The sequence below is a fragment of the Drosophila willistoni genome (genome assembly GCF_018902025.1).
Source record: "Drosophila willistoni isolate 14030-0811.24 chromosome 2R unlocalized genomic scaffold, UCI_dwil_1.1 Seg167, whole genome shotgun sequence".
In the NCBI taxonomy this organism is placed as follows: Eukaryota; Metazoa; Arthropoda; class Insecta; order Diptera; family Drosophilidae; genus Drosophila; species Drosophila willistoni.
Window position 1 is genome coordinate 8288360 of NW_025814050.1, and position 14507 is coordinate 8302866.

Here is a 14507-nt window from a genome sequence, read left to right on the forward strand (position 1 = left end):
AAGTTACACTTAGCAACAACTAAAGTGCTTTAATAACATGTGCCTAAGATTAGAAAACTAAAACCTTCCGCCTCATATGATTAGTTCATCCATAACTTTTTACTTATCAGGGTTCCCCTAAGGGGTGGGGAACCACCCTAAGTTCTATTAAAATTCTTAGACATTCTAAGAAACCACAATAATTTTATAGATTTTTTGTTTATTAAAAAATGTTAATTGGAATTGTTCGTTTCTAAACTGATAACTGAAATGAGCGCAATGCATAAAAAACAAACTGAAATTGAGGAAAAAACATTGCTTTATTTTTTGTTTTGATGTTTTTGATATTTTGTTTATAAATTACGAAAAAAAAACAAATATACACAAAATGTGGCACAAATACCAAAATAATGAAATAATTTTATGCAAATCAAAAATTGTTCTTTTTTAGGAGAAACACCTACAGTTGCGGTGAAAATAATAGCACCATTGATTGTTGCGAAATTCAAAGTTAGAAAATTACAACATTTTTTGAACATAAAATACTTTTATTTATCTAATAAATCTATACTTGGAAAAAAGAAATGATTTTTTATAAGTATTAAAATATGTATATTCACTTATCGTATTAGTTAAATCCAAAAAACGTGGGAACAAAAATAGCTTTATTCCAATCAAAATGACAAAAACAAAGAATGTACATGTTTACTTAAAAATGTAAAGCAAAACTACTTTGATTTCATATATATGGACCCTCGGTTAACGAACGCCTCGGATAACTTACTTAAATCTCTAATATACCTTATAGAGATGTCTAGTGTGACCATTTCACTTATTATAAAAAAAAAACCGACAAGATGCTGGAACGAATTATGTTTGTTAACCGAGTATCCACTGTAGTGTATAAATATTTTGTTTAGAATCCTTTATCCGCTAAATCCTGGCATCTAGTAAAGCGAATCCACTCCCAGTCCCAGTTTATGGTGTTTTTGTTCTGCTGGAAGACGCAAACAAACAGCATTTCGTCCTCTGCATGTGGGAGCATTACATTTTGTAGGATATCTACGATGACGAGGACCCACTCCATAGTACGAAAAGTACGCTCATATTATAAAACTTGATGGTTATTTTTTGTGTACATCGGTCTGTACTCTTTATTTGATGGTCTCCTAACAAAAGTACGAAAATTTGTCTCTTTATATAAGACAATCTTCTTTTCGTCTGTTGACAAAATGTTCCTCCACTTTTCAATTGGCCAATTGAAATATTGCTTAACAAATTTCATACTTTTAGCCGAATCCTTATTAAGCTTAGTCGCTGGCTTAAATGGCTTCTATTTGGTCTGGCTAACTAGCGCTGCTTGACGAGTAATGGCGACTTTACGTGTTTTCGACTCCACCTTTGGGATATGACAAGTCAAGAGTATTTAGATGTTATATATAGTATAATTGAGATATTGCTTATCAATTGAATGATGAGTTTAACAAACTCTTTGACCAAGCAAAAGAAGAAAGAAGCCACATAAAGAGAATTGATTTATATCAAATTTAATTAGGTGACAAAAGATGGTCTTGATTTATATGTTAATTTATCTATTTCGGACATATAAAACAAAAGGCACGCGTTTCAAATATATGTATATAACAAAACGATCTAGACATTCTAATTTATTGCATTTGTGTGTTTTTGTTTTGTATGTTGTACACTTTCTTTGTTTCGCCCCTCAATTACACAACCAATCAGACATGACAAGAACAAAAAAAAAAAAACAAAAACAAAAACAAAATATTCGCAGCCAATGAAATAAAAAATGTTTCATTTCTTTAGCTCTGTTTGGTTTTTTTGGTCTTGTTTTTGGCAATTTATTAAATAATTTGTTCATTTCATATACTCATATAGATTATATACATACATACATACATATGTATACATATATCTGTATCGAAATACATATGTATGTATGTTTGTTAATTTCGTTTATATGGCAAATTGAAAATTTAATTTCATTAAATGATGAACTAATTTTGTTCACAACTTAACTTGATGGCCATAATAATATAAATTTGGCACACGTCTGTGGTTTTTTCCCCTTGTTAATTTCCACTTTTTATTATTATTTTTTATTATTTTTTTTTTGGTTTTTTCATTCTGGCATAGATTTATATATTTGTTTTTATCGTATTGTTGGAAACATAAATTTTTATAATGAAACTTTCTATTCCAAAAATTTATTCTACATTTTGAAAGGGGTTTTCCATATTTGCCAATAGCTTTGAATCATCTATTTTTTATGCACTAAAGATTCGAATATATGTACATATATATATTTCTAACTAACAGAAGAAGAAGATTGCGAAATGCTGGTATCATTAGGACCCACTTCCTCAGTGAGTTTTACATTAAACTTACTTAATAAGATCAAACAGGATAGTCGTAGAAGTAGATTTTGCGGAAAGAGGGAGTGAAGAATAGTTCAAACTTTTTAGGGGACCCAAAAGAGTAAGTTTAAGTTGAGGCGAGGCGACATCTGCGGTAAGTTCGGACGTGCGTTATTGCCTACAACGAATTCCCTTTAAATCCTCTTCAAAATAATCGAAACATTAGTTTTTCGTTCAAAGTGTTTACCAGGGGGAGAGAGAGAAAGTGCTGGGGTCATGTAGATAATTCTGTCTATTGAGAAGCCTTAGGTGAGCCTTTGTCGGTCGGGAGACCTTCTCACTCTTCCACATGACTTCAAGTGATTCATGTATTCTGTATTGGAGTGCATCATAATATAGAGAGAAATATAAACAAAACATTGAATGGTAAATTGCTTATTGTGCTGAACATGTTCACTTGTTCTTTCAAAGTGAATCAACTCTATTTTGTTCACTGTGCTCAGTTGTTCAATTCCTCACTTCAGTACTCACTTGTTCAGTTGCTCAGCATAAGTATTCTAAAATTGTTGATTACATTAATTTATTTTATATTACTCACAATAATTTTGTAATTTTTAGTTAGTGAGCAAAAGAGATCAACTGAATAAAAAAAACCTGAGCCAAAAAGGACACTTGAACGCTTCCAAATTCCAATATGCTCAGTTTAATGAACGACTCTTTTTTGTTCACTCACTCATGAGTAACCCAACACTAGAGGGTTCTATTTATTTTGATTTCTTGAATGTCCATGACTTCAAGTAGTAATTATGTGTATATCCATTAAATATTAATCAAAATGGGACAATATATATTTATATAGCTTAAAATTTAAAGCTTCAATAAGAACCAACTGAGTTCATTCTTCTATGAATGAAATTTGCAAAGGGCGCTTATAAAGTATATGAAAGTTCATTTCTTTTTTTCACTTTGGTCATCAAACCTCTCGAAGTAAGTTCAATATCATTTGAACTTAACCCTCCTTGTCAATCTATTAGCAATTCTGGCCAGAAGGGGAGGAAGGCGAAGGTTATGCTCGTTAATACAATAAGCAAACAATCTAAACTTTTATAGTTTTCCATCGCAATTTGGCATTGTCATGACCAACAGCCATAAGAAGAGACTTAAAAACTTTTGGCTAGACATGACATCAAATAAAAAAACCTAAGAAAAGAAAAGCAAAGCAAAACGAGTGGAAACAACAAATCGAAAGAAAGAGAATAAAAAAAGCGCAGTTAAATACAATATAAGGAAGTCCATAAAAAGCATTCTGTCAGCGACTTTTGATTTTCTTAAATGGACAAAAAACCAAGAAAAAAAAAAACTAGAAAAAGTAAAAAGAAAAGAATAAAAACTTTCAAGTGCTGAAGTTGTGTTTTTTGTTCTTCTGATAACTTAAGGGCGTCTGCCCGAGTAATTAGTGAAATAGCACTTCAAAGTCAATTCGTATTCGTGTGGTTTTTTACCCAGTATATCACATAGAAAGCAAGGGTATATTAGATACAAACAAAAGTGGAATCTACCCAAAGTAATAGATATTCAAACAGAGTTAACAAAGAATTTTATGATTAAAAAAAGCGAGTCGATGGCCTTAGCAGCTAGCAGTCTTAACCCGTTAGTTATTATATATTATTTTGTATAATAATTAATAATAAATAATAATAATAATAATAATATGATTTCAAAGTTGCCAAAAAATGTAGCAGAGATAATTCCAACTCTACAGGGTATCTAAAAGTCGTCTCTCAGCTTAATTCTAAACGCAAAAAAATATGTTCTTGTGGCTATTGCGGCAAATTCGAAGCGAAATTGAAATTATTTTTAGCCACGCACATGCGAAATGAAGTTAAGAGATAAACACAATAAGCCCAAATAACAGGGCCAAGCCCAAAAGCAACAACAACAACAACAAAAACACAAGATGAGAAAAGTTATAAAAATAAAAATTGTATATTTTTGTTGTTGGTTTTTGGTTGAGTTTTTATTGGGCGTGTGTGTATATACATATATACATATATATATTTTTTTTTTTTGGGTAAAGTTCATTGCATTTACAATAAACAGCAGATGGTCAAATCATTCGCAACATTATGATGAAAGTATCGAAAAGTTATACATTTCGATCAATCTCATTTCGAGGTGGAAAAACTCGCTCAAGTTTAAACAATAAATCGGTTCAGTAAGTAATTTTAGTAATTTGTGTTTTTGAATTTGAATGCTTCGCTTGTTTGAGTTCAATGCAATCTCCAACCTTGAATTAAAAAAACAAAATAAATAAAATATACAAGTAGCTATTTATGGCCATAGCGCAAAATGTTTCAAACACAAAAAACAAACCTACACAAAGTAATTAGAAATATATTATTTTCATAGTCGAATAATTATTCTAATTACTATGAATATTTATGAGATTTATTCAGTTCGATATCGCTTATACAAAACTATCCTCATTTTTTATTCTCTTGAATAAATGTATAACGATTTGATATAACAGTTTCATATAGTCATATGTCATTAGTAATAAGAGATTTTAATTTTTAAACGAACGTTTAAAAGATAATTAACAGAAGCCCCACAGAAAAGCTTATAAAAATTTATAAAGCCAATTAAATTTCTATATATGGGTGAATTTTATGTTCTTAATATTTTGTCTAAAGAGAGTGATTGGAAAGAACATAATCTAGAACTACCCACATACTTTTACATTTTGTATTACTTTTCATCCTAGTTCAATGCTGTATCTAATTTCATGGCATATCAGAAAATGCCATTTATTTCTTTAGAATCATAGAAAACTGTACACAGGAACTACATACAACATAGTAAAATATAAAAACCAAAAAATATCAACAATTTGTTTATCCATTGAATTACAGTGGCTGCAAAAAATTTGAGACATACATTTTTTGACCTTAAATTCTGATTATTAGCGATTTTTCTAAAATGTTACTAAAAAGTTTTGATGTGTTAATTTATAGCGTTGAGCTGGTCATTCTATTGAGATGATATATCTTAAATTTTGTGGGCGTATATTAAGCTTTTTTTTAAAATGAATTTCGATAAAAAGCCCCAAAATTTGAACCCGACAAAAAAAAAACACATTTTAAAATTTATTGTACATCTTCGGACCCTAAGAAAAGGTTTTAAATCTATTAAAAATAAGCTAAACTGTATACTATAAATTTTCAATTTGGCCCTAGGATCCAATTTGGAGCCAACTGGAAATTGTATGTATTTTTATGGTCTCCCTGCTTGGCGTCATTTTAACGCACTCATTAGTTATAAAGTATTACTACACTTAACCTAGGAAATATAGTGAATTATTGAGTCGAATGAGATATTGTTCATAAAAATCGGATAGATAAATAGATGTATTGCAGGTTTTGGTAGGTAGTATTTCAAAGGAGAAAACAAAACCAATATTATTTATTTATAATGTGATTGTTAATTACAGCCAATCTTCTTACTAGCTATAGCTACTAGACCTTAAACGTATAATAATATTCACTACCTTCAATAAAATATTTCAGAAAGCTTAAAATAAAATTATTCCACCACTATTTCTTTGTAAACATTTGAAGTAATCGTATTTAATAATGTTATGTGTTTTTAAACACTATCCCCAAATTGTACTTTAGTTATTATTAATGACATATAATTACAGTCGTAATATATGGTCAAACCTGTAGTAGTTGAAATATGAAAGTTTTGGTGTAAAGATATACACCATTTATCTGAATGTATCAACCATTATTATTATCCACCCAAGATGTGTATCAATCAATGTTTAAACTGTTCTCTATTTTTTTATTATCAAATCATATAATTATATAATTTAATTATTATGTCAAAGTTTAGCATTTATATGTAGAGCTTGAACATATTAGTTATACATATTAGGTATATAGCATTGCTATTTACTTTGGACAACTTGGTTGTTTTTGGCCACCTTTTTGATTGATAACAAACCTTTTTGTTAGCTGATTCGAGGTCGCTGAATAATATTTTCGATTAATTAATTTAGTTTAATGTTTCGATGGTAAGGGAAACCCCTTTGGATGAGTGTTAAGACTAAGCTAAGATAAGAACTTGTCAACTCATATCTCTAGCTAGTTGATTTTTTTATTTGTAAACTTTATGTGCTTGTGAACGAGAGATGAGCTCATTAATCTTAGTAATATTTGTTATATCACAAAGCAAAACTTACGAATCTCTAATAAAATTACTAAAAAAATCTTTAATTTGAAGCAACTCACAGTATCATAGATCGTTTTAAAGAAGTTTTAGAAACCATACAAAACCGAGCTAACCTTGAGATAACGAAACGAAAACTAAATAAAAAAAGAAACTATAAAGTTTCCTTTCTAAATTCTTAAACATTATATAACCAAATTTACTATTTCCGTTTAACTTATAATCGCAGTCAAATAGGAAGTTGTGGTGGACGTAATCAATATTCTATTATTATTATTATTATTATTATTATTATTATATATAAACAAAGCACCTCGCCTGACAGTTATTTTGTTTTTTTGACAGCTCAAAAATCAAAGTTCACACACACGCTGAAAGAAAGAGATAGATAGTCAGACAGAGAGTGAGAGAAGTACCCTTGAACTTAGTTGTCAATCGATTGACTCCAAAAAAGAAATATAAAATTAAAACAAAATATTCAAGAGTAAAAGTAGGCAACCCACATGGAATTGGAGTAGTAGAGTACTCAAAACATATACCCACACTAATCTCCTCGCACTCTCTTTCTCTTTAGGGCACCTACATATTTCAGTATTTTCCACTTTGATATTATTATTATTTTTATGTGGTGGAGGCGTGAGGGAGAGAGGGATGGGGCCTCGACACTTAAGAGCGTTACGCTTGACCTTGTGTCGCGGGGTCTGCGTTGAAATTTTGTTGGTTCGTGATGTTTTAGTTTATCGGAAGCTTGAAATCAAGGGCGCACCATTTTGAAGCACACACACGTCTGTGTCTGGTTGGGCTTTTTGTTGTTGTTGTTGTTGTGGTGTCGAGGGTTCGTCAAACCTATTTTTGACTGCATTGAAATATATTATCTGATTGAAAACTTACAATTTGTTCTGCTCTTTCTCTCTCTCTTTTGCAGATTGGATATGGCGACTAAAGTCGAGGCGTCAATAGTGACGCACACTTGGCCGGATTTTTGAGTGAAACAAGCAAAAAGAAAATACATATAACAAAAAAGAGAAACAATTACCCTAAAAGAAAGAGAACTTTATCTAACTTTTTAAAGCTAGAGAACTCTATCACAATACGTACAACACATAACACATATCCGAAATTCACTCCTAATGTTTGTGGTTTGTGAAAATGCCTTCAGCGAACACCGAAGATTTGAGGCGAAAGTTTCTAGTTGTCCAACAACAACGCTCGGCACCACCCAATTTGGCCAGCGATTCCACCAACACGACGATGATGATGACAACCAGCGGCGCGGGGGGATCAGCGGCAGCAGCAGCGGGATCGCCAGGAAGCAACGAACCGGAACGCACCTATATATTTCCGGGAAGTGTGAATCCTGTTATAGGTAGCGCACCCGGTGGAAATGGTATTCCTGGTGTGGCCATTCTACCAAATCCCTCATTGTCTGCAGGTCAGCGTGGTCATGCGCGATCTGTTAGTCATGGTGGTGGCGCCATTGTCGGAGCTGGTGGTAGACCCATCAAGTCCGCCATGAAGGGTCATCAGCGTGCCTTCTCGCAGGGTCAGATCACCGATTCGCCGCCAGGAAGTTCTGCACCCAGCGGACGTGGACATAGTCGAGTTGGTTCGAAAACCGATTTCATTCTACCCCCCGGCCATAAGGATGAACCGGCCAGGGAACGGGAATTCGGTCCCTCGGCACAAACATCCGCCACCGGCGCAGGTCGTGGCCACTCGCGGCAGGCATCCCGCTCGGAATCGATCTATACACTGCGTCGCACCGAGGCCCCACCATGGTGGAAACGTTTCACACTCTGCAATTACAATGCAAATGATAAATTTGAGGAGCGTAGCTATCGCATGGTTGTTCCCAATCATACAGTACCACCAAAAACTCCCAAAAATGAGCATCCGAATGGACAATTTGTGGGCAATAAGATACGGACAACCAAATATACTCTACTCTCGTTTATACCGAAAAATCTACTAGAGCAATTCCATCGTGTGGCTAATCTATACTTCATATTCATTGTGCTGCTTAATTTTGTGCCAGAGATTAATGCCTTTGGCAAGGAAATTGCTATGATTCCAGTCATATTTGTGCTGGGTGTGACAGCGGTCAAAGATTTGTTTGAAGATCGACGACGAAGAGCATCAGATAAACGGATTAATAACACAACATGCAGAGTATACGATGGGTAAGTCAAAAATTTCTTATTTCCTTAATATATTCATATGGAACATCCCATTAAATTTACGTATCATTATCTTAGTGCAAATGGTTTAGAAGTATAAACAAAAGAGTTAGTGATTGCAGATTTTTTCTATTTCTAAATGATTTAGCAATATGTAAACAATAACAAACTACTATATGTATACATATCTGTATGTACATATGTACAATTCTTTTTATGAACAAACGTCATCAATATTTGCTTGAAGTGCAACACATTTCAAGCTTTCAAAACAAAATTATGTAAAGAATTATACTGAGACCAATTAGATCAAATTAGAGAAAATACATGGATATAGGCATAGACGCAGACAGCCTCTAATTTAGGAGGATCGAATATATTTCTGTACTCTTTACTAGTTTCAAAGATTCAGCCAACGGAATCTGACAATTTGGAACTTTTTTATACAACGAACAATTCTAGATCTGCATGTTTTTGAGATGAAAGGTATTACTCTTTAAAAACGTTATACATCAAAAGGTGATACCCTTGTTCCCCTTCGTAAAAAGGATGTTTATACATTGTAGCATTGCGAAGGACAGGATAACCTGACTTGAGGATAACTAGGATCTTCTGAAATTAAAGTATAAGCCGCCTTTAGATTAAGCTTAGATGTACTTCTCCTTCTGACGGCATTCAGAACTTGGTATATGAAATTTGAAAATTGCACGTCTAAGAAACGTAGTTTCACAAAAAAAGTCATATGAACTGAAGTATCTGGAATTTCAAGAAACCTTTTCAAGACGAGATTCTCAATACTCCAAGGATTAATTTAAGCTAAAAAATTTTTTCACAGACAAGATTTTAGCACAGCCAAAGAATAAAAATCTTGAATATGTATTGCTTATGATATTTTCTTAATATCACACATTTATATTAAACATTTACAGAAAATATATTCAGGAACAAATATTTAGTATGCAAGAAAGTTATCCTTTTTCTTGTTTTTTGACCATTCTTTCAAATATGGCTAAAAATTTAAAGCTTTTTTTAATTTGATGACAGATTTCCTTTAAAAACAAGTTTTGCCAGTTCTATTTAAGCACTATATCTGATATGGTATATCATTCACATTTTAGTCATCAGTTCCTTTAAATTATTCTTATATAAATGGTTACGATCTTAAACTTAAAGTTCATTTCTCTCTCCAAACACTTATTTATGACAAAAGCAGACAAAATGTCTCCTTAGGCTCAAAAATGGCCTCCACACTACATGTATTTGTTGTGATTTATAAGTCCTATGAATATATTCAAATGACATTGCTCAATGGCAAGGTCTCTTATTGCTGATTTGATGCCTATCAATAGTTTTTTTGTGCTTTTATATATAGATTTTCTGCGCTTCTAAATGTGATGTAAACAAAATTTAAGTAGCATGGGAAGCGACCACATCAAATAATACATCGATAGAAGGAAGTTAGCTCGACACTTTAGTTTGTTTTGTGTGAGACATTTCTATTGATTTGCTGGTCTCACGAAATGTTTGCCAAATTAACAAATCGCTTCAGCTGAATAAACCACAATAATAAATACATCAAACGATACTTCAATCAGCTGGGAAGAGTTTGTGTTTTGTTTTCGGTTTCTGCCTCAGGGTCGGCCACCGGTTGCTCTCATACAAATCACCTCACTGACTCTGTGATTTGTGTGAATCCCTTTAGATTATTTGTGGGTATACAAATTTTAAACTGAAAAAATACAAAAAAGAAGAAAAAAATAAAACAAACGTGATCTAGAAATCGATAAAGCAGCCAAAAACCGTCTGGGTAAACTTTCCCTCACAGTTAGCTTAGCTCTCCATATGTATATATATTTATTTACCTTCTTTACCTGTCTCTCTCTCCCTCTCGTTTTTCTCTATCTATCTCTCTTTTTCAGTCCCTCTCTTTGTGGTTGGTTTGTCCTACATTTGAGCTTGGTTTTCTTCAACAATTCCGTATCGTTTGTTTGTCGTTTTTGTCGTCGTCGTCGTCTATGTGTCTCTGACTTGTCTGACTTTCCAACCAAGTGACAAATTTACTTGCAATGCACGTGTTTGCCCCTCGTCTCCCCGTAACCCCTCCTCTGTTCTCGATGCCATCCATCCCCTTGATCAACCTTATTCAATTGTTGTTAAACTGCTGCTGGCTTCCCGTTTTGACCAAAAAAAAAACAAAAGAGGAAATTACGTACTCTATTATGCATTGTCAACGACTTTTTGTTACCTTGTAACAAGTGGGGCAGATTTAGCTTTCAGTTTTAGCGAAAACCAAAACAAATTTTTAATCCCAAGAGAAATAAACTCTCTCTAACTCCTTTAACTTCAATCTTGAAATGAATAAAACAACTCAACTTAAGAGTTCTTTGAGTTATTTACTTTCTGCATTAGGATGATTCTAATATACCCAAACCAAACTAGATTTTCAAGAGTATCAAAATGTTCGTTGTCTTCTCGTGACCAATGAACTTAGCCATTGTTGCTGTTGCTGTTGTTGCTAATTATATTTGCATTTCCCTATTCTGTTTTATGGTCTTTGCACAATTGTCGTAAACCATAGTGATTTCTGTTTTGTCTCTTATGTCCACAGTGCCAGCACAGTGGAATACAAATTTTATTATAAATTTTTTACCCAAAAGTTGAAAGTTTACCTCATTCTGATGTTTCATATGCTGACACTTATGTTTATAACTTGTTTTGCTTTATTAGTCGACGTAAAAATATAAAAAAAAAGTCTAAATTAAACATTTTCCATATAGCTTATATATATTTTTAAAAACTTGATGGATACATTTAGGCAATAAAGTTAAAACTGTTGTCAGAGGCTAAACAAAACATATTTTAAAAAGAAATATATATTTTCAAGCAGGGGCGAATCTAGATATGGTCAATTTAGAGGGGGAAATTGTTCATCTATTTCATAGTTTAGAAAATAAAAAGTGTTTTATTTTTTTGTGGGGGGAAATTTCCATCCCTTTCCCATTCCTCTCACTGCAACTATTATGTCATGGAAAATCAATTTTCGAACCACTGTGCCATTTTGTGCCACTCACTTAGAGGCAACATGCAAATGGCATGGCGCGCATATGGCTGGCTGACTACCAAATATGGTTAGTCGAACTAACCAAGAGAACCGACTGGCTGACTGACTGACTGACTCACACACACGCAGATTGAGTCCAGCTACCACGTATTTTTCGTAGTTTTTAAAACTGAGGCCTACTACCTCTTTTCTTACTTCGTAACTCCATAACCGCGCTCCCTCCTTGTGGCTATTCGAGAGACGGCCGATTCCAGTTCCAGTTTTACGGCCCTGACCATCTCACGCTCATTCAACTTTTTTTTACACTCACAATTCGAAACTCATGACCATTTGCAATGTTTCGAAATGTATGATTCATGAATACATATGTACACACCGATTATACATATATGTATGTATAGTGCTCTGAATTCCTTGTGGTTAAAATTTTTAATATTTTTGCTTTCGTATGTATGTAAATAATTCAACTCTGTGACGTATTGAGATTGAATGATTTTTGTGAAAAATAATTCCAAATTGTCTTTAGGAAATTTGTATTAATTTCAATTAATATGATGTGCTAATTGAACGTTTAAATCCAAATGGCAATGCAAATTAATGTGAAATTGTCTGAGAATTTGCTGTTAAATATAATAACGACAACCAATGTGAAAATATATATATATCAAATACAAATTAGTCATCCACAAGACCAGGAAGCCAGAAAAAAAACAGTCAAACACGATTTTGAACCTCAGTTTATTGGCAAACACAAGCCACGTATTTGGTCCAAAAGTTGTAGTAAATTTCCTAATTTCTCGCCCACAATTTGGAGCGAAAGTTTTATTATTGAAAACTAAAATTGTTTAATACTTATAGACATATTTCTTAAGTTATATTTGGTCTATTTAAACTTTCCAAATAACAAATTTTTAAGGTCATAAAATCAATAAGCTGAAAAATCGTTAAATTGAAAATGTTTTTTAGCTATCTCCAACAATAAGATTAGTAAGTCTAAAAATGATTATTTTGCTTTTAAAGTTGACAATGATTGGCCATTTTATTCAATTGTTATTATCTTTAGTGCATTGTTTATCTGATACATTTCATCGACTTTGTATTATACTAAATTTCTGTTAGAAACTATTTTGCTTGTTGTGGCTTTGCAACTTCCAATTACTCACTCTATTGGGTCCTATAATTTGTTATCCATTTTTCATAAATGCAAATTGAGTTCATCGGAATAATTTGCCAACAATGCAAATATTTGTTTTGCATTTATTGATAAACTATCCGACCGTCTGACGGTCCATCCGTCCGTCCGGTCGACTGAGTTGAACAACAAGCAGAGTTCAAGTTGAGTGCAAATTGCATGCCCATGTGTCCATGTGCCCATGTGCCCATGTGTCTATGCATTGAATCTGCTTTGATTGTTGCACCATGAATCGACGGCTCGGTATCGTTTGCCTGGTGCAAATTATGAAAAATGAAAAGCAAAATTGAAAAAAAAGCAATAAAAAAAATAATCAACATTTTAGCATTGGCGCGCCCTTCGAGGTTGCTTTTTTCTACACACAACACACACACAGATGTTTGAATAAGGAAAATCCCGATTTTACTGAAAAATACCCACTAAAAGGGGCGCAACGAGGTCACACGAGTTCTGGACCCGTCGAATGGTGTAAATGGAAGTGAGTGTCGCAATCATCAAGAAGAAGAAGCAACAAAAGAAGGAGAATGGGAACAAAGAATTGCATTTCTTACACAATCATTTTCATTGCCTTTTATGTAATGTTCTGAATCGTGCCAGAATTAAGGAAATTGCGGAAATTTTGTAAACAAACGATTTCATCCATTTATCGCCACTCACCCTGCCCTAACAATTGATTCTCTTCGGTTTATACTCAAATGCAATATGAATGGTATACAGATTTTGTGCGAAATAATCACACTCAACGTAATGTGGTATATGTATGTACATTGAACAAATAAATTTGTTAAACAAATAATTTAATCAAACATTTTTCCAAGAATATTATTCTAACAAAACGCAAAAATTGCTTTTCAATGTTTGAATTTGAAAATAAAATGGCCAGAAAGTATTTATTTTCGACCAATCAGCTTGATTTGTCATAGAAACAATTTGGCTTCTGTTCTTAATATATTTAATATTTCTTTTTTTTATTGCTTTTTTGATTTTTAAAACTTTTGACTAATACATATATAAGTAGGTAATGTAAAGTTCTTAAATTGACTTTAATTTTATTCGATAATGTGAAAACTAAGTAAACACTTTTCGTGTGTTTCAGAAATTAAACAATTTAATATAAATGTAAGCTGTATTTTATTAAGTTGAAACTAAATTAAATTGTTTTTATAACTTTTATATAGAAGGTCAATATCATTTCAGAATTCTAGCCTGATTTTGTCACATGAAAAATTCATATTACTTTCTGACGCATTTGAGACATATATCATTACATATTTGTAAACTTAATTCAACTTTGACATCTTAACTTTTCACATCCAATGTCTGGGCTGAGACCGAGTGTGTTAACATTTTACAAAAATCTTTTAAACTTGACTTTGATCTGGCTTAAATATTTAATTAACAATGTTAAAAAAAAAATCCACCCTAAGGCCTGCGAGACAGACAGCTGTTCTCTGTCCCAGACAAGTGTGCGTTTTCCCCCGAAAGTGCAT

General features: G+C 32.6%; 1 protein-coding gene across 3 annotated transcripts in view; it reads left to right on the top strand.

Annotated features, from left to right (window-relative positions):
• LOC6644167 (phospholipid-transporting ATPase VA) overlaps positions 1–14507 on the top strand; it is a 39038-nt gene that overhangs the window by 5899 nt on the left and 18632 nt on the right. For all 3 annotated transcript variants that reach the window (XM_047010872.1, XM_047010873.1, XM_002067000.4), the window contains exon 2: positions 7513–8767. In XM_047010872.1, the coding sequence (XP_046866828.1) occupies positions 7737–8767 (1031 nt within the window). In that variant the 5' untranslated portion in view covers positions 7513–7736. The remainder of the gene's footprint in view (positions 1–7512; positions 8768–14507) is intronic.